Source organism: Aptenodytes patagonicus, chromosome 10 (assembly GCF_965638725.1).
Source record: "Aptenodytes patagonicus chromosome 10, bAptPat1.pri.cur, whole genome shotgun sequence".
NCBI lineage: Eukaryota > Metazoa > Chordata > Aves > Sphenisciformes > Spheniscidae > Aptenodytes > Aptenodytes patagonicus.
The window spans coordinates 19,973,305-19,991,705 of NC_134958.1; the positions used below are offsets into that span (position 1 = coordinate 19,973,305).

General features: G+C 42.3%; 1 protein-coding gene across 6 annotated transcripts in view; it reads left to right on the plus strand.

Moving 5' to 3' along the window:
• The window catches only part of TLN2 (talin 2), a 209,946-nt gene that overhangs the window by 155,064 nt on the left and 36,481 nt on the right, over positions 1–18,401 (plus strand). For all 6 annotated transcript variants that reach the window (XR_012996198.1, XM_076348381.1, XM_076348382.1 and 3 more), the window contains 9 exons: positions 1,752–1,922; positions 4,310–4,456; positions 5,318–5,419; positions 6,801–6,920; positions 9,505–9,651; positions 12,362–12,528; positions 13,940–14,123; positions 16,169–16,294; positions 17,878–17,994. Coding sequence is in view for 5 of the 6 variants with exons in the window: in XM_076348381.1 (XP_076204496.1) it covers positions 1,752–1,922; positions 4,310–4,456; positions 5,318–5,419; positions 6,801–6,920; positions 9,505–9,651; positions 12,362–12,528; positions 13,940–14,123; positions 16,169–16,294; positions 17,878–17,994 (1,281 nt within the window). In the remaining variant the exon portion in view is untranslated. The remainder of the gene's footprint in view (positions 1–1,751; positions 1,923–4,309; positions 4,457–5,317; positions 5,420–6,800; positions 6,921–9,504; positions 9,652–12,361; positions 12,529–13,939; positions 14,124–16,168; positions 16,295–17,877; positions 17,995–18,401) is intronic.

An 18,401-nucleotide genomic window follows, 5' to 3' on the forward strand; every position in this document is an offset into this window, starting at 1 on the left:
CCTACAATATATTCTTGAGAGAAAAATAAATACAAGTTTTCTGTGTCAGTGCATTTAATACTGGAAGGGAATCACTTTGTTAGTGTGAGAGTTCTTCCAGAGTTGTACCCAAGTAACTCCGTTTAGCTTTGGATAACAATCAAGTATTTCATAACGTCTCAACTATTTGCAGTTTTGATTCTTGGTTTACCTAGCCCTTTGAGGCACATAACAAATCAGGATTGCTAAGATACAGGTAGTTAGGGAGTCACACTCCTCCTCCCACTTTTTAGGTAAATGTTGACCAAAGTCGACAGCACTTCTCTTAAACCTGTTTTTCCTGCTGAATGCAGAAGAAACCATTCCTGCCATTTACTTTGACACAGTTTAAAAGACCTTATGTTTGTGAAATCATTCCTACTATTAAGTTTTTTCCCTTTTTTTTTTTTTTTTGCTTTAATCCTCTGAGGAAGAAAGTAGAAAAAGAAGTCTGACTAAGTCTTAAAGTTTTATTGGCTCTTAGCTAGCCACATAGTCATTTAGATGGAGTAAACCTTTCAATATCTTTTCCTGCACATGAAGTACTGCTATATTTCTTTCCCATGCCAACCTTTGAAAGCTGCTTATAGCCCCTGCAAACATGCGCACACTTGAACTTCTCAGGCTTCAGGTGTACCAGATGGTGCCGCAGTGGGCTATTTGTGCATGTTCTGTGGAATAATTGGCCCAAAGCAGTACAGGGTTTTCGCATCCAGTAAAAACTGTAAAAGCAAAGTCTCATGGATTTCTGACAGGAACCAAGTGCTGTTGTGGTTTTGTAGAAGATGTGTTAGATCGCAGGTAGACTGTAAAAATATTCATTCATATAAAAATATTCACTTATTTTCTTAGAATACGTGTATAGCCAAAAGCAGTTATTTCCTCAGAACAAGTGTAAATCAGATCAGAAACTGAGGAAAACGGAGACCAACTCCAGAGATTTCTGAAGACTAAAATATAGCAACAGAAGCTGCTAGCAGAACTGTGTCTTTAGATATTCCAAACACTGTATTGAGCCCAAGTAATTTACTGAGGGAAGAATGCAGCAGTCTTTGTAGCATGCCTATTCCTATTGGCCTATACCAACTACTGTGTTGCAGACTAGCACTTAACCACTAGTCTCCCTTTTAGCAGCAAGAAACACTGCAGGGTTGTCACAGGGAAGTGTTCCTACATCAGGAGTGATGAACTGTGTCCAGAGGTAATGTTAGCACTTGTGCCCACTCTGGTGTCTTACACAGCAGAGAACTGTCCAGGTCTGCACTGGAATCTGATGAAGAGGGTTTGAGGGTTAGGGAGCAAAGGTTGTGAATACAGGCAGTCCCTGAGGTGAACAGAGAGGTCCAAATCCAGTGTGGTCCCATTTGTTGTCTGTTATCCACAATGAAGGTTGAGAAATTCCTCCCTTGAATGGAGGCGACACTTGTCATGGATGCTTCTAAGTAGTGTGCAGCTCCCGTGACAGTTTTGAAAACTATTTCATCTGACCTCAAGGGACTCTGTGCATCTGAGGGAGGAGACACATGGCTTTATCAAGGAATTTGAAGGTGAGGGGAGTCAGAATCACACAGGCACATAATACAAACTAAACGCTGTACAGCGCAGAAGCACTAGGTAGGACAGCTCTACTTGAGCTAACCCATGGCCCGATGGTAATCAGGGAATATGGTTCCTCTCAGTTACACCTGAGAAATGGGGTTAATGGCTTTCTGTGGCTGTTCTGGCTTCCTTAGGTAACGCAACTGGCAAGTTACTTCGAACCCTTGGTTTTAGCTGCAGTTGGCGTGGCATCCAAAACACTAGATCATCAGCAACAGATGACCGTGTTGGACCAGAGCAAGACGCTAGCAGAATCTGCCTTACAGATGTTGTATGCTGCCAAAGAAGGGGGAGGAAACCCCAAGGTACGATTGCCACGTGTAACTAAGGGATTATTGGAGACGGGCGAGGGGAGAAGACAGAAAAAACAGCACCTACCTACTGCATGGCTCAGGGATATGTTTGCAGTGAAAATGCCATTGACGGCTCTCCTGGCATCTCTCATTGGAGAGTGGAAACACTTATCGAAGACAGGATTCCAGTCCGGCTCACAGCATCCTCACAAGGGACACAAAGGCAGGGTCTGATGGCAAATATCTATGCAATACTACAGAAACCAACCGGTTAAAAGACAGGGCTTGTCTGCTACACGTCCCAGTGGGTGAGGCCCCCTGGCCCTGATGCTCGTGGGGGACGCCCTGGCTGCATCAAAGATAGGACAGGGCCTGCTTTCTGCTGCTGAGCTCCACGTGGAAGCGCGTACCATCCCACAAACCACCTGAGAGCACAAGGAGGGTGCACGACCCAGAACTCATGCCTTCTCCCAGCAGGCAGCCAGTCCTGCCCCCGACGGTGTGACAGACCACACCCCATGCCATTCAACAACTGCACGAACAGGCACACCCCCTGCCCTGCATACACGTATGTCATGGCCCCCTCCAGCAGTACCTTGCCCATAGGGGTTCTCCCGTTGTTTTACGGTGCGATGCACCCACCTTTCTCTGAGGGATGTCGTCGCACGCTGCTTGTTTTCATGCCTTGCTGCATGCACCTTATTCTGATGGGCACCGCCATGTGAGACTTTTTGTACAGGTGGCGTTGCACAACGCTTATCTTCTGCTGTGCTTCGCATGCCTTTCATACATCCAGCATCGCATGACACTTCTCCCTCTGGCATGCTCTGTGAGCCCTTATGGAGAGTCATGGGTGCACGACGCTTCTCCCTCTGGCGTGCTCCGTGAGCCCTTATGGAGAGTCATGGGTGCACGATGCTTCTTCCTCTGGCGTGCGCTGCACGCCTTTATAGAGAGCTGCTATCTTGAGACATTTTTCTTCTGGCACGCTTCATGCACCTTTACAAATAGCCCTAGCTGCGAGGTGCTTTTCCTCTGGTGCACGCTGCGTGCCCTTATAGAGAGCTGTCATCGCATGACAATTTTTCCTCTGGTATGTGCCCTTATATACAGCCATCACCTCGTGACACTTTTTCCTCTGGTGCACACTGCGCACCCTTATATAGAGCCATCATTTATATAGAGATCTCTGTTAAAAGAGCTGTTGTTTTGCGACGCTTTTTTCTCTGGCGCACTCCGCACGCCCTTACATAGAGCCGTTGTTGCATGGCACTTTTGCTCTGGTGCTCTGCGTGCCTTTGTAGAGTCGCAGGTGGGCAATATTTTTCCCCTGGCACGCTCTGCACACCTTTATAGAGAGCTGTTCTCTCACGATGCTTCTTCCTCTGGCACGCTCTGCACACCATTATAGAGGGCCATGGGCGTGCAACACTTCTTCCTCTGGTGTGCGCCGCACGCCTTTATAAAGAGCTGCTGTTTCATGACATTCTTCCTCTGGTGCGCTCTGCACACCCTTATATATAACCACCATCTTGCAATGCTTTTTTTTTTTTTTCTGGCGCACGCTGCGCACCTATACATAGAGCCTCCACCACGAGAGGCTTTTCCTCTGGTGTGCTCCGCAAGCCTTATAGAGAGCTGCCGTCTTGCGACATTTTTCCTCTGGCACACTTCCTGCACCTTTCTCTGAGGGGCGCTCGTGCACCCCGCTTGTTTTCATGCCTTTTTTCATGTGTTTTTCATTTTTTTTAATTGTATTTGTTCTAGGTTTGGGGGTGGGTTTTTTTCTTTTTTTTCTTTTACAAGTTTTTCATGAATATCCAAGCAGCAAGCAGTTTTTTTGCAGTAGGTTTTTGACTGAAGATAGAGGATTTTTGGTATTTGTTGTTTGTTTTTATTTACTGTTTTAGAAAAACCATTCTTGTGAAATAATTCCTTAGGAGTGTTTTCAGTTACAGTCTTTTTTTAGTGATATTATGACTGTGATATTTTTTCTTCCTTTACAGGGCAAGTGTTTTCTCTTGTTGTTCATATGTCTACATGTGTCTTTTTTGAGCATTTTGTTTTGGTACAGAAGTAGACTGTTTCACTGTCTGGTGCTATTTTTGCCTTCCTTTATCTTTGTTGCTTCTGTTACGTACGAGTCGTTTTCATCATTTTTTCTAGAAAAGGTCCTGTTGCTTTCCTAAGCGACTCCTGTTCAACATTGTGTTTTCTTGTCGAAACAAGATTTGTTCTGTCGACGTTGCCGTTAGACTTAGCTTCTCATTTTTGACCTGAAAGGGGATTTTCAGAGCTGTTATTGTATTGTCTTCATTAATTACGCTTTTGATTTGCACGTTGATTTATGCATAGAATGCTTTCTGATGATCTCTTTTTTCTCGTTTTCTCTTTTCCAGGCATCCCATACTCACGATGCAATCACCGAGGCCGCTCAGCTGATGAAAGAGGCTGTGGATGATATCATGGTTACCTTAAATGAAGCTGCGAGCGAAGTAGGCATGGTTGGAGGTATGGTAGACTCGATAGCAGAGGCAATGAGCAAGGTGAGCATAGAAATCCAGACCCCCTTTTCATTTTGCACTTGCAAGGCGATCCACATTGCAAGGGATTGGAAGAGCTGCTTGTTGATTCACTTCAGCAATGGTTGGTAACCGCCACGCTATGACAGGAAACGTAAAGGTTCTTTGATTTTGCAAAGCAAACTCACATAGGCGGTGGTGCTCGCATTAACAACCTACACAGTACCTGTCGGTAGAATTACTACAAAATATTTTTATTCAGTAATATGCTGCTATTTAACTGCCATCTTAGGTCAACTGGCCTTTTATTTTTGCTTCCTTTTCCTACTTATTTGTTATGTTAGTCTCTTAAATGATCAGCAGGCCAACCTTGAAGCCAACTACCTTCAGAGAAGATGTCAAAGCCCAAAGTGCTCTGCTATGCTTTGTGAAGCATTCTACTGAAAATGTATAGTTGCAAAATGTAAATTAGTTCAATCCAAATACTTGGTTTTCCCTATCTCAAGTTAAAGGTGTGCAGGACTGAAGCCTTTACCACGTAAAGGAATCTTAGTTATCTTCTTGCAAGAACATTTTGTTTCGAAACCGTTGCATGTTCCTTTCTACATTAGCCGAGAACTCCAGGTGGTTTGACCTTGCATGAGAAGTTGACCTTGCGCTCGAAAACTCTGCACTGTAAATTCTCTGAGTGTTCCATACTCATAACATGGGCTAAAGTCTTTTCTGAGCTTCTCCGTACATCCTGGTGCAATGTCTTCACTTGCATATGTTGAGAGAGAGGAGATTATAAAAATGAATGTATAATACGGTTTCATTATTACTTGTAAAGTATGCTATTGGTTATGACCTTATTATTTCTGCCGTATTTTTCCCTCTTTCTTGCAGCTGGATGAAGGTACGCCTCCAGATCCCAAGGGAACATTTGTTGATTATCAGACCACTGTGGTGAAATATTCTAAAGCCATTGCTGTAACAGCACAGGAAATGGTAAGATATTTGGTTAGAACTAAGTACAAACTCTTCTGCATACATAAGGAATGTGGAATGATTTGCACAGTGTCGTGAAACTCTTTATAATGCTAATTTCCAATAACCTTATCTCTTTAGGGGTAATGGAGCAAAGGAAGTGATAATTTTGTCAATTTAACTCTTGGATCTTAGTGGCGTGATCATAGGGGTGGCCCTCTACAGGAGGAGTGCTGGATTGTGTTGTGGTCCTTCTGCACAAAAACTTTTTATTTGACTCATCTTCTATGAGAAATAAAAGGAAAACATTTCACCTACACACTTTTTCATTGGCCTGTTTAATTGTCATTGAAATACCACCTTATTTTTATTGATGACTTCAGGTTATCCTTTCACAATTACTGTTTCATTTAGCTTGTGAAATAACATCAATATTTTTAGACCCCTGTAATACTTATGAATGAATGCAGATCAACATCTCAAATTGTTCTTTTCTTGCATTTCTGTGATTCACCTGGGTTTAACAAAAGAAAAAAGGACTTGTTGAATCGAGATTTTCTTAACTCATGTTTCACAGTAATGCTGACCATAACACGTTTGCCTTTTGAAGAGTGCTTCCATTGCTTGTTTGTTTTTAAGAGAGGCAAGGGGATTATTTACATATGCTACAGACAGGATTTTTTACAAAATCAATTGCTGTTGCAGTCAAGACAGGTTGATGATTCTGCTATCTACGACATTGCAGCTTATTGGCAAACGGTATAAATTTGTCTAAAACTAGTTTTGCCCCAAGGATGGAATTCCATGGCTTTTACTATCATAAATTGGAGACAGAAGAAATATTTCTGTTAAAAGGTAGGCTTTTTCTAAAGAGAGATTCAGTTATTTATACTGACGTTCTACTGAGGTGTTCTGCGTAATCCTACCTATTTCTTCTTGGTCCTCTTCCCGTGTCTCAGACGTGTTTTGCATTGGTCCTCAGATTTTTTCCCATTTTCATGCTCCCATGCTGTGCCAGCTGAGACTGATGTAGGCTAGCTCACCTTTGACTAAATAAGGTGGCTGTGACACGCAAAACCTGTTTCCCCACCTGGTCCGAGTAACTGTGTACCTGGCCTATTGCCCCGCTGTGTCAAAGAGTGAATTACCAGCTCTAACTGCTGCTCTTTGATTACTCCGTATGTTCTGCGAGTGCCTGGTTACCATGACTCTAATAAAGCATGTTTGCTTGAGTTTCCTCATGGAATTCTTGCTGGAGGACAGGTCCCTTACATGGCAAGCAGTTTACCCCATTTCATCAATGTGGCCAAACAAATGAGTGTGCTTCTAAGCTGGAGTGTATTAACAAATTATTCTCATGCCTGTCATTTTTCTTTTTCTCTTGCTTGTGTTCTTTTTTCAGATGACTAAGTCGGTTACTAACCCGGAAGAGTTGGGAGGACTTGCATCACAAATGACCAATGACTATGGGCATTTGGCTCTCCAGGGCCGAATGGCTGCAGCTACAGCAGAACCAGAGGAGGTCTGCAGTTTTTAGACCTCTTTATTCTCTGTACACGGTGGCGTCAACACGGGTATTCTTTTACTGTAGAGAGTACAATAAATACAGAGCGAAGTGACAAGGGGTATTCACCTCACTCAGTTGCAGCAACAGGCTTGCAGCCATTGCCAAATGCGATACATCCCTTGTATGATCAGACAGATAATAGGTTTTGAGCCGTTGGGTAATGTGTTCTCTTTCAGATGTCTTTGCGATGATTCTAAAATGAATGCAGTTGATGCGTTTCCACTGTCTTTGCTTCGTTAGCTGCTTTTGTACACAAGGACTGTCTATACTATGTGTGCTCTGTCTGATAGGCAAACAGATGCACTACCTCTGGCCCACTGACGCTTGAAACGTGGGACAGGACAGCACATCTGTTCCCAGAAGAATTTCATTTGGCCTACTGTCGCTTGATTGAAACAGTGACGTGAACCGAGTCAACATTATAGGCGTGCTTTGGCTATACAGATCTGTCTCTTTTACAATCTACTCCTATTTTCGCTAAAAACAGACTTTTAAGACACAAACTATATGCAGCCAGACAAAAGCTCTACCGAGTTTGTTTTCACTGGATGGAAAGGAACTGATGAGCATAGTGAAATTGTGCGTCTTTTCAAAATGCTGTGAAATCTTAGAATATCAACAGTTATTTGCATGTATGTGTTGTAAGTAGTTTCCTTCTAATGGTTTGCGGAGAGATACCTATTTTGGTCTTTGATATTGACCTTTCCCTCCTCCAAATATTAGTCTCTATTCAGTGTGCCTTCACAGGTTGGGGCAGAGCTGCACATAGTACTACAGAGTACATAGTTACTGATAACACACCTGAGTTTTAGCACTGCTCATGTGCACGGGTGTATAATGATAGGAATTAGGATTTACTACAAAATGTTCTCAGTGAACGTTCAGAACTTCGAATCGGCTTCACTTCTGTTTCTCTTCAGCCCTCCCATTGCTCTCAATACATGTGAATTGTCTACGGAACAAGTTTTCTCCTAGGAGTGCTATGAGTTGGCAGATTTTTAACAACACTTAGGGACTATGCAAAAGACGTAACATTTCACTTCATAAGCGTGGCTTTTTATGCTACAAGCCTTGTTATAAGAATTACCCAATCAAAGAACAGAAATCTTGTGTCAAAACCTTGGTCCAGATTCAGAAAGAAACAGCTTGCAATAATAGTCGGCAATTCTGTAGATTGGGACAGAACCTCCTAAATTACTTGGGACTCTCGCTTACAGACAACTTGCAAATACAAAGAAAACTCTTAATTATTTACTCTACAGCTTTCCTTCGATCTCATATGTTTTGATGAATTACAAACATATCTATGCTTTTTTATCTTGCCTGTAAGCGATTTCAAGTATAACTTCCTGTCCTGAAAGTGAGATGCAGGCAACCAGTAGGAGCTGGTTTGCTGACGGGACATCTTTTGTACCTCAGAGTCAGAATACGATGCAGGAGAAGCGGGTTCCCCGTGCGGTCTTACACACCTTATGCTAACAGAGGAATATGGATTATTCGCCTCAGTTGCATTAACCTGTTACAGTAGTTGCTGCAAATTCTCTGAGCACAATTACAGAAATCCTTTCACCTCTCTCTTCTTCTCATTGCGTGCCTCTGGTTACGGAGCATAGACAAACTTTGTCGAGATGGGGTAAGAGGGTATCTCACCATCACCAGATGTATCAGATTATCTAGATAAAAGACCTTCAAAGAGTTTTTGACGTTCCATCACTGATAGACTACTTGAGTGTTTCATGCTCGGTAGCTACGTGAAAAGCAACGGCTTGCATTTGGCTTGATATTGTTAAATTGAATTACCATTTCTGCATGTTACTTTCTGCCTGAATTTGAAATAATTCCATTTGTGATACTAATGGCTGTGATTCCTGCTTACTTATTAATCCTGATACACACCTATATGCCTAAGTACCTGCAGGTACTAAAACTCTCACGTGTTTCTAATCAGGGACCGCGCAGCTTATGCCGTAGGATTATTAATAAATCAGAAGCGGTGAGGGCAGGATTTTCCACATCTCAGTGCTCCACATGTACGTGGTCAGTTCTGGAGAGTTGAGACTCTGTGCGAGATTCAAAAACAAACAAACTGAGTCATACACTTTTTGACCAGGTTTCAGCAGTGTAGAGTAAATGTGTACTTTTTACCTATCGTACATACCTTGAATACAGCTCACGCTGACGGTACAGTTCTAGGAGATGAAGTAGTGTTATTCGAATGTGGTAAAGTTGTGTGTGCTTGAATTACGTACACTTGACTTGGGTACACACCTTATGCCTTCTCTTTCCCAGGGTCCAGTTCACTAGTGCTCCTGTTTAATTAGTAAGCCTTTTATAGGGTCGTGCTACATGAGTAGATGGTATTACATCTGTCCTTTTGTTCTGATTTCTGCAGAGAGTATAGCGATGGGCAGAGTATTGGTAATAAAGATTCACCAGAGTGACCATGTTTCCATTTGTGTTGACACAATGTACCAGCATGACATTTATTTATTCACTTTGTTCTTGCTTCCTTTTTCCCTGTACCTCCTTTACCATCTAGATAGGGTTCCAGATCAGGACTCGGGTGCAAGAACTTGGCCATGGCTGTATCTTTCTTGTGCAAAAAGCTGGAGCTCTCCAGATTTGCCCTACAGACAGCTACACCAAAAGGGAGTTGATAGAATGTGCTCGTGCTGTCACAGAAAAGGTAAGACATCCCTCTGTGTTGCCCCATGGTGTTTGTCTACCGAGCTTCCCCAGGGAGTAAAGCAGTGAAACAGTTTGGGTTCAGGAAATTTTTTTTTTTTTTTTTTTTAACTTCCCATGATAGTACAATTTTGGCTGAATTACACTAAGTTCTTACTTTTCTTTCAAGTGTTCGGTGCAGTTCATGTGCTAGATTAGCCCATGATTAGCTCTTCCTCATGTCTCGTAATAAAACTTCAGCCTCATACTGGAAGGAGACTGGTGCAAAACTAATCCCTAAGCCATGAGATGGCACTTGTGCCTTATGAGGCACTCCCTTGGAAATACTAAGTCCACGTGGATATACTAAGGCCACAGTTATCGAGATGAGGTTGGTCGATGACACGTGATTTCATGTAGCAACATCCTCCTCTTTTAAGACTGGGCCAAGCTAACACTCTTAGAACTGCATCTTCAAACTGTCTGGGGTTTCTTGGTCTTTGGAAACGTCCACTTCAAACAGATGGCCTGGGTAGCTCAGCTTTGCTGAACCTTTTTGCCAGCCTTTCTCTCCTTTTGTTGGGCACAAACATTGAGAGTCAAATGTCAGTTACTTTTAGATTTCACCAAACATCACTTGTTCAGCTTGTGTTAGTGTGCTCTCAGCTGTACAAATTTTCCACCATGTTGTGCCCCAGGAGTATCAGCAATTCCAAATTTAGGCAGGGGTAGGCAGTATTTTGTAAGAATCATAGAATAGTTTGGCTTGGAAGGGACCTCTAAAGGTCATCTAGTCCAACCCCCCTGCTGTGGGCAGGGACATCTTCAACTAGAGGAGGTTGCTCAGAGCCCTGTCCAACTTGACCTTGAACGTTTCCAGGGATGGGGCATCCACCACCTCTCTGGGCAACCTGGGCCAGTGTTTCACCACCCTCAGCATAAAAAATGTCTTCCTTAGATCTAGTCTGAATCTACCCCCCTTCAGTTTAAAGCCATTCCCCCTTGTCCTGTCGCAACAGGCCCTGCTAAAAAGTCTAAGCCCCCTTTAAGTACTGATAGGCTGCCATAAGGTCTCCCCAAAGCCTTCTCTTCTCTAGGCCAAACAAACCCAACAACCCCAACTCTCTCAGCCTTTCTTCACAGAAGAGGTGTTCCATCCCCCTGATCATTTTTGTGGCCCTCCTCTAGACCCGCTCCAACAGGTCCGTGTCTTTCTTGTGCTGAGGGCTCCAGAGCTGGACGCAGGACTCCAGGTGGGGTCTCACCAGAGCAGAGCAGAGGGGCAGAATCACCTCCCTCGACCTGCTGGCCAAGCTGCTTTTGATGCAGCCCAGGATACAGCTGGCCTTCTGGGCTGCGAGCGCACATTGCTGGCTCATGTCCAGCTTTTCATCCACCAGTACCCCCAAGTCCTTCTGGGCAGGGCTGCTCTCAGTCCCTTCATCCCCCAGCCTGTATTGATACTGGGGATTGCCCCGACCCAGGTGCAGGACCTTGCACTTGGCCTTGTTAAACCTCATGAGGTTCACCTGGGCCCACTTCTTGAGCCTGTCCAGGTCCCTCTGGATGGCATCCCGTCCCTCTGGCGTGTCGACCGCACCACTCAGCTTGGTGTCATCTGCAAACTTGCTGAGGGTGCACTCAATCCCACTGTCTATGTCATTGATGAAGATATTAAACAGTACCAGTCCCAGTACGGACCCCTGCGGGACACCACTTGTCACCAACCTCCATCTGGACATTGAGCCGTTGACCACTACCCTCTGGATGTGACCATCTAAGCAATTCCTCACCTACTGGACAGTCCACCCATCAAATCCATACCTCCCCAGTTTAGAGAGAAGGATGTTGTGGGGGACCATGTCAAAGGCTTTACAGAGGTACAGATAGATGACATCTGTAGCCCTTCCCTTTAACTCTTAAGAAGAGTTAAAACTGCTAAGCAGAGTAATAATGAATCACAGGGACATCCTGTTCAGAGACAACTTTGAATCTGAACAGAACCTCAGGAAGAACTGTACTATTAGAAGTCAGTATACATATCCCCAGATGTGGATCCTTTCTTGCAAAAGCAGAATTTAGGACCGTAGTATGGCATGAGAGCTGGACCCCTGCTGCGGAGCTTTGCAAGTACAATGTCAATTAGATGAAATGGAGATCTCTAGCTTTTTTTAGTGATCAAAAATGTTGCTAGATATAAAGCCATATATTGTCTTTCTATAACTTTCTAGAAATATAACAATATTTACTATCTTGATTCAGAGTCTATAGTTTCTATTTCTCTGATGTTAAAGTTTATATCTGTGTACGTACATGATTCCTGGGGTGCTTGAGGCCGGTGTTTATTTGCACGTGCTAAGGAAAAAGCAGTAGCTCTTGGCTCTGACATTTATCCTGGCAGAAGTTCACTGCATTACCTCTGACTGTATTTCAAGGAAGTTTTAACTGATGTTCATCCTATGATGAACAGATTGCTTCATTCTGTCTGAAAAGTGGACTTCCTAGCTGAAGTCCCCTTTAGTTTGAGACCATCTTTAGTCGTCACAATGACTACTGCACAAAGAGAGCAAATAAGGGAAAGGGGAAGGAGAGGTTTATTAAAGTTTGCAAAATGACACTGTGGAATGAATTTCCGTTGTTGATTCCAGTCATGTTAAACAGCTTGCTTAACTCAACATCCCATAATGAGGCTTTCTTTTGATGACCACCTTGTTGCTTTATGTTGTTTCCAGGTCTCCTTAGTTTTATCTGCCCTTCAAGCAGGAAACAAAGGCACGCAAGCCTGTATTACTGCGGCCAGTGCCGTGTCTGGGATAATTGCAGACCTAGACACCACTATCATGTTTGCTACTGCTGGAACCCTTAATGCCGAGAACAACGAATCATTTGCAGACCACAGGTCAGTGTAGTTGAAAAAGATGGAAGAGTGCATGCACGGGGCAACAGTGGAACTGGCAGAAGCGACCGGCATGTGGAGATAAATTTTTACCTTTCTAGATTCCCATGAGTGAAATTGAATGAGGCAGTTGGAGTGAGAAGAGAAATAGGAAAATTGGGATATTGATAGAGGACAGCAAACTTCACTTTGGTTATTTCTGCGAGCAAAGAATTTTAAAAAGCTGGGGAACATCTGCCGAGAGCACTTCCAACAGAAGACCGCAACTGTAGCACTATTTTGGCTTTTTTTTTGTTTTTATTCAAGCTGTCTCATTGTGTAGACTACCATGCGCTGTTATTCCTTAGTGAAAATCAGCTGTCTGTGAGATTGAAGAGCAATCTTCTACACACTTTTTTCCAACAGCTGTTCTTGACTGTCTGGCTGTTTGTCTTGCTAAATCATGCTTATGGTTAATGCTGTTGTGGACAGCAGTGATGGAAACGGCACAGCTATGCCATGCATTTTCCCCTTTGGCAGAGATAAGCCTGTTTTCCCTTCAAGTAGCATCTGCAACAAAATAATCCCACAGCATTTTTCATCACGTTAAGAGATTGGCAGCATCTGACTCTTACTTCCTTTGCTGTAAAACCCAGGGCTTCGCAGCCAAGACACTGAATTACTGCTTCGCAGCCTAGTTGGCCTACACGACAATTGCGTGGCCAGCATTTATTTCCCGCCTTGCCAGTTGCTCAAGAAAGAGGAAAGATGCAATGGTGTGTAGGTTGCTGCCATTCTGCAGACTGAAAGTCAGGGGTTTTCATACAGGTGTCGTTAATTTCCAGGCTGACATTTTACATGAATATGGTTCTAGTTCTCAGTTAACTTGACTCATTTGTGAAGTGCGTACTCAAAATGGTTTCTTCTTTTACCCAAACGTTGCTTTGGATTTGTTGTCCTGACGTGTCAAAACATGTATATGGTGGGGGGAACCCTGACTAGGTCACATTCTCTGTTCCTTTTGCCATTCTTGCTACTGCCTTCCTCACAAATAATTATTTTAGTTTCCTTACAATATGCTGATTAAGATGGAGGTTTGACAGCTGTTACTTTCCTCACAGCATGGACAGATTTTCTTTCGGTGTTAAAATGCAATGCTCTCTTCTGCTACTGCTCTACCTCATTTCTTTTCAAGATGAGGTCATTTTAATAAACTGCCTTGCATCTAGCCCAAAATATAATGCTACTGTTTTAATAGTCGTCTTTTTTTTTTACTTGCAACCTGGCCTGTGGTATATTATCATGAGTGGACACTGGCATGATGACTTACATCAGCTCTTTTATGTAGCCGTTAGTCACCATAACATTGAAAAACACGTTTTTTTCCTCTTCTTCTTTTCCACTTCCTTCACTGCTTCCTCTTTTTTTGCTACAGGGAAAATATCCTGAAAACGGCAAAAGCTTTAGTTGAAGATACAAAATTGTTGGTTTCTGGTGCTGCCTCGAGTCAGGACAAACTGGCCCAAGCAGCTCAGTCATCAGCTAACACCATCACTCAACTTGCTGAGGTAGTAAAATTGGGAGCAGCTAGCTTGGGATCTGATGATCCTGAAACACAGGTGAGATGTTTTAAGATTTTTCTGATACTTTTAAGGAGACCAGAGACAGTTTTCAATTGATAAGACTTTATGTGACTTTTGCTTTTAAACAGCACAATAGGGTTCATCTCTCCTGGGACTTTTCTGGGTTTACTCAGACATCGCTCTTTTTTTAGAATACAATCAAGAGGTTAAAGCATTGAGTGGAACTAGACAGGCCTTTGTATAACACTTCTGCTTTTATTTCATGGGTGTGTTCCAGCTGGGATGCTTTTGGCAAAGTATTTGTCTCGTTTTCACTAAGTTGTGATTGGACCCCTGACATCCCATTTTGTTCTAAAGAGCTTGCATGACTTTAAAGCTACTTATCCAGCTTACAACTGGGCTGCGCACTGTGTGTTACTTGTGTAGGCTAACAAGCTCTTGCCATTCTCTAGCTATATCCGAGTTGGTTTTCATTTAACTCGATAACTTCAGCCTTCAGTGTAGATGATCTCAAATATTTCTTCAGTTATTTGTTTGGATCTTAGTGAAATGGAGGTTGGCAAGCATATTGCAGATGTGCCTGTGGTGGTACCAAATTAGTTTGAAAAAGCCTGCTCATTTGCATAATGCTCTGAAAGGGATGTCTCTTCTGTTTTGCTTGACCTGTATGATGGACTAAACTTCCGAGATGTTCACACTCTTTTTTTTTTAAACAGAAGGATTTCCATAAACTAGCAACATTTGCAAAACATTTATCACACATTGTTTTTCTCTATATGTAAAAGCCGAGAATACAGTACGTAGAATAAAAGCTATTGTGCACAAGTAATTATTTATTTGGAGCAATTTTGTATTGCCAGTTTGAAATTGTAGGAGCATCATGTGTCCTAAATGGAGCATTTCTAATAGTTTTAGCACACGATACTGTCACAACATTTTTTCATAGCAGCAACACTTAACTTTACCTGGTGTGATAGAGTTTCAGATGTCTTACACTGCAAGTTGCCACGCAACGTAGGCAGTTGGACAACAGAGAATTGTATCAGTCTGTCCTGTGTCTCAGGTTCTTTTCTTATTGCCATGGTCAAAGAGCTTCCGAGCTACCAAAAGCTAAATAAACTTTTCAGGAAAAGCAAAGGCTTCAGTTCTGTACAAGTTACATTGAACTACAAACACAAAGGAATAAGGCTGTTTTCCTATTATTTATAATGCTACAGAAATGTAGCATTATTGAGTTAGTTATTGAGAAGTGATTGTTCCACACCTTTTTTTTTCTGAGCTTTCTCATTTTTCATGCATCTTTCAACATTTTCCTTAAAATGAACTCTTCTGAATTCTAGCAAAATACTTAAAACATCTGTTTTTCTACTAGTGGAAAGGGCAAAGGAGAAGGATTTGGAGGAGAGAATTATTCCAATAATACCCTAAAATAATTAACAAGCCTGTTGTAGTGTCTGTATTTTGTCTAGGACTTCTGTCTTTAAGCTTGGATTTAGGAGACAGTATCTCCAGATTTGACTTTTCCTGACTTTAAGGCCAACCAAGTTATTCAGCATTTAATTCTGTATAGCCTCTTACAGAGGTTCAACTTCCTTTTCCCTGAAAGAATGTCTCCCTCTAACACCTAGCCGTAGCAAGTACACTTGATCTTTCAGTAGGTGATTTCAGAATTGGTACATAACTGTAGCATTAGACTGTAAGCTTATAATCAGTCTGGTTTTTTGCTCTCGTCCCGCTTCCACCCAAAGGGTGAAGAACGTGGAGAAAAGTAAACCTCCTCTCAGGGAAGCTCAGAGGAAGGAAATCCCAGCTGCAATCGGCATTCCAACTTCTTCACAGGAAACAGTCACTTTTATAGATTCTGACTGGTTGTATGAAATACTGTAGCTATCAACACAGCTTTTCTCTTCCAGAATATTACGTGTTTTACTGTGGTAGAGGGAGGGTGGTGCTATTTGTGTACCAGTAGTAGATTTTTTTTTTTTTTTTTTTTTTTTTTTTTAGCTGTGTTCTAAAAATCACACCCTCATCCAGGCTACCATTTCTTGCCTGAGGCTTACGGCTATTTCTCATTCCTATAGGTTGTCCTGATCAATGCTATCAAGGATGTTGCAAAGGCCCTTTCTGATCTCATTGGTGCTACCAAAGGAGCTGCCAGCAAACCAGCAGATGATCCATCCATGTACCAGCTGAAAGGTGCTGCCAAGGTAAAACCTTATTTTTACATTTTATTTGAAAGTATCTCTGCAATCACACTTGATAGACATGCGAAGCTTGGATTTCAGCAATTTCTGATTGCCTGAAATCTCATCTCTTTCTTTGTTTCATTATCATCCTGGGATGATACAGAAAAATAAGACGACACTATTGAGTTTCTGTGAAGCTATTGGTTTTTGTAGGCTGTCAGATGACTGGTGTGTTTTTAATGAAAGAACTGTAATCTTTCTGAAGAGAAACTTCTTTCTTTTGCAAGCCCATATCTGAGGGCAGGTTCTCCTTTAATAATGTTATAAACTAAAATTTATCCAGTATAAAATGGTACCTAAATACTACATTCTAAAGTGACATATGCTCAGGATAAGCATGCGGCCTCCTTATTTAGACCTTGCAGGTTGGGGAAGGGGGGGAGAAGGGGAGGGAGGGAAGAAGAGAAAACAAATGTCCAATAACACTACAGTAGGATATTGTGCATTTCTGACACCTCTCTCCTAGATCTTTCCAGGAAGTACATAGGTATCAAAGCTCAAAACTCGCACAGATTACACCATATCTGTGATATCTTTGTGCTTTATTTTCTCTGCACCTGACACGTATTACGACATTTGCCTCACAAAGATTTTGTGGCTTCATGTCTACAAAGTATTTCCAGATGTGGAGATTTAGGCGGTATTACTTCTGCTTTGACATTATGAGAGTGTCGTGGTGGCTTCTTGCTTGGCTGGAAGTTCTTCTCACTCTCATGTCTGTTGCTTACCTGTAAGACCTGTGCCTCTCTTACGAAAACAGTATACTGTCGAGGCACTACTTGAAAAGGACCCATCTAGTCAAGAAAAGTGGCTTCTTGGCTCTTCCTGCTGTGAAGAGCTCTTTGTGTTTTAAGTCATAATTGTCAAGAAGCTGGCCTTCCTGTCTCTTCTTTTTTCATTGTAGCTATCATTTGTATCTCAGCATACTATATGGGGTATAGGAAAGGTGTAGTTATTACAGTGACAATTAGGTTATTCTGCATCAGGACTATTGGGTTTGTAACGGGAACAGTAACACTGATTCTATATCTGCATTTGGGCTTGAGGCTGGTGTTTGGCTGCTTGCTTACCTGGGGTTTTATCTGATTGTGGAGAATGTACTTTGTACATGTACAATACAATACAATAACAATGTAAATTTCAAAAAGAAATACCATACCTCGATTCACATCTCTTTCAACTTGCAGTGTAAGATGTGCAGGAAGAAAAGACACTAACATAATCAATCTGTATAAGAGACCTACCCTGGAAATGTTGTGAATTTTCCATTTTTTTGTAAAATTTTTGCCAAAACATTCCACTTAAGATGGTATCGCTCTGCAGTTAGTTGTGCTACATTTCTGCAACTTACAGGGAACTTTTAGAAACTGGCCAACAGGAGAGTTGGTATTTAGTCCCATAACAAGTACAGTTCATGAAGCCTCTTGGGCCCTATTAGAAGTAATAATGCTACCTAGCTTCATTTGCCTTGCTTCATAGCCTGCTGTCTCTGAAAAATGGGAGGAAGGAATCACGTATTTTTGTCTTGCCTCTCTCTTCTTCAGGTGATGGTAACAAATGTCACATCGCTTTTGAAGACTGTTAAAGCAGTAGAAGATGAAGCTACTCGAGGGACAAGAGCTCTTGAGGCCACAATTGAGTACATCAAACAGGAACTCACGGTACAGAACAAAATAGTCATACCGGGCAGTTTTTGAAAGTATGCTCTTACACTCAAACCAGCCTGCCCAGGCACTCCTCCTCAAGCTATGCTTCACTGCCTTGCAGTGCGTTGGGTGCAATTTGGTTCTCTACCTGTTGCAAATCATCTCTGAAAGTACAATTACAACGCCACTTCAGCCCATCTACTTTCAGAGGTTACCAGTCCCCACTTTGAGATTTGAGATGCTACCATCATGTACAAATTTGGAAGCAACTGCTTCTTTGTTCTTTAGACGTTAAGCTTTCGCTACAGATGTTCTTTTCTGAGTCCAATGCTGTTCACTTTTTTTTGATCCTGGCTTTGGTAATGTCTCCTCAGCATCATAGCCATATTGCACCTGCAGTTTAATCTTGTTTCTGTTTTTCC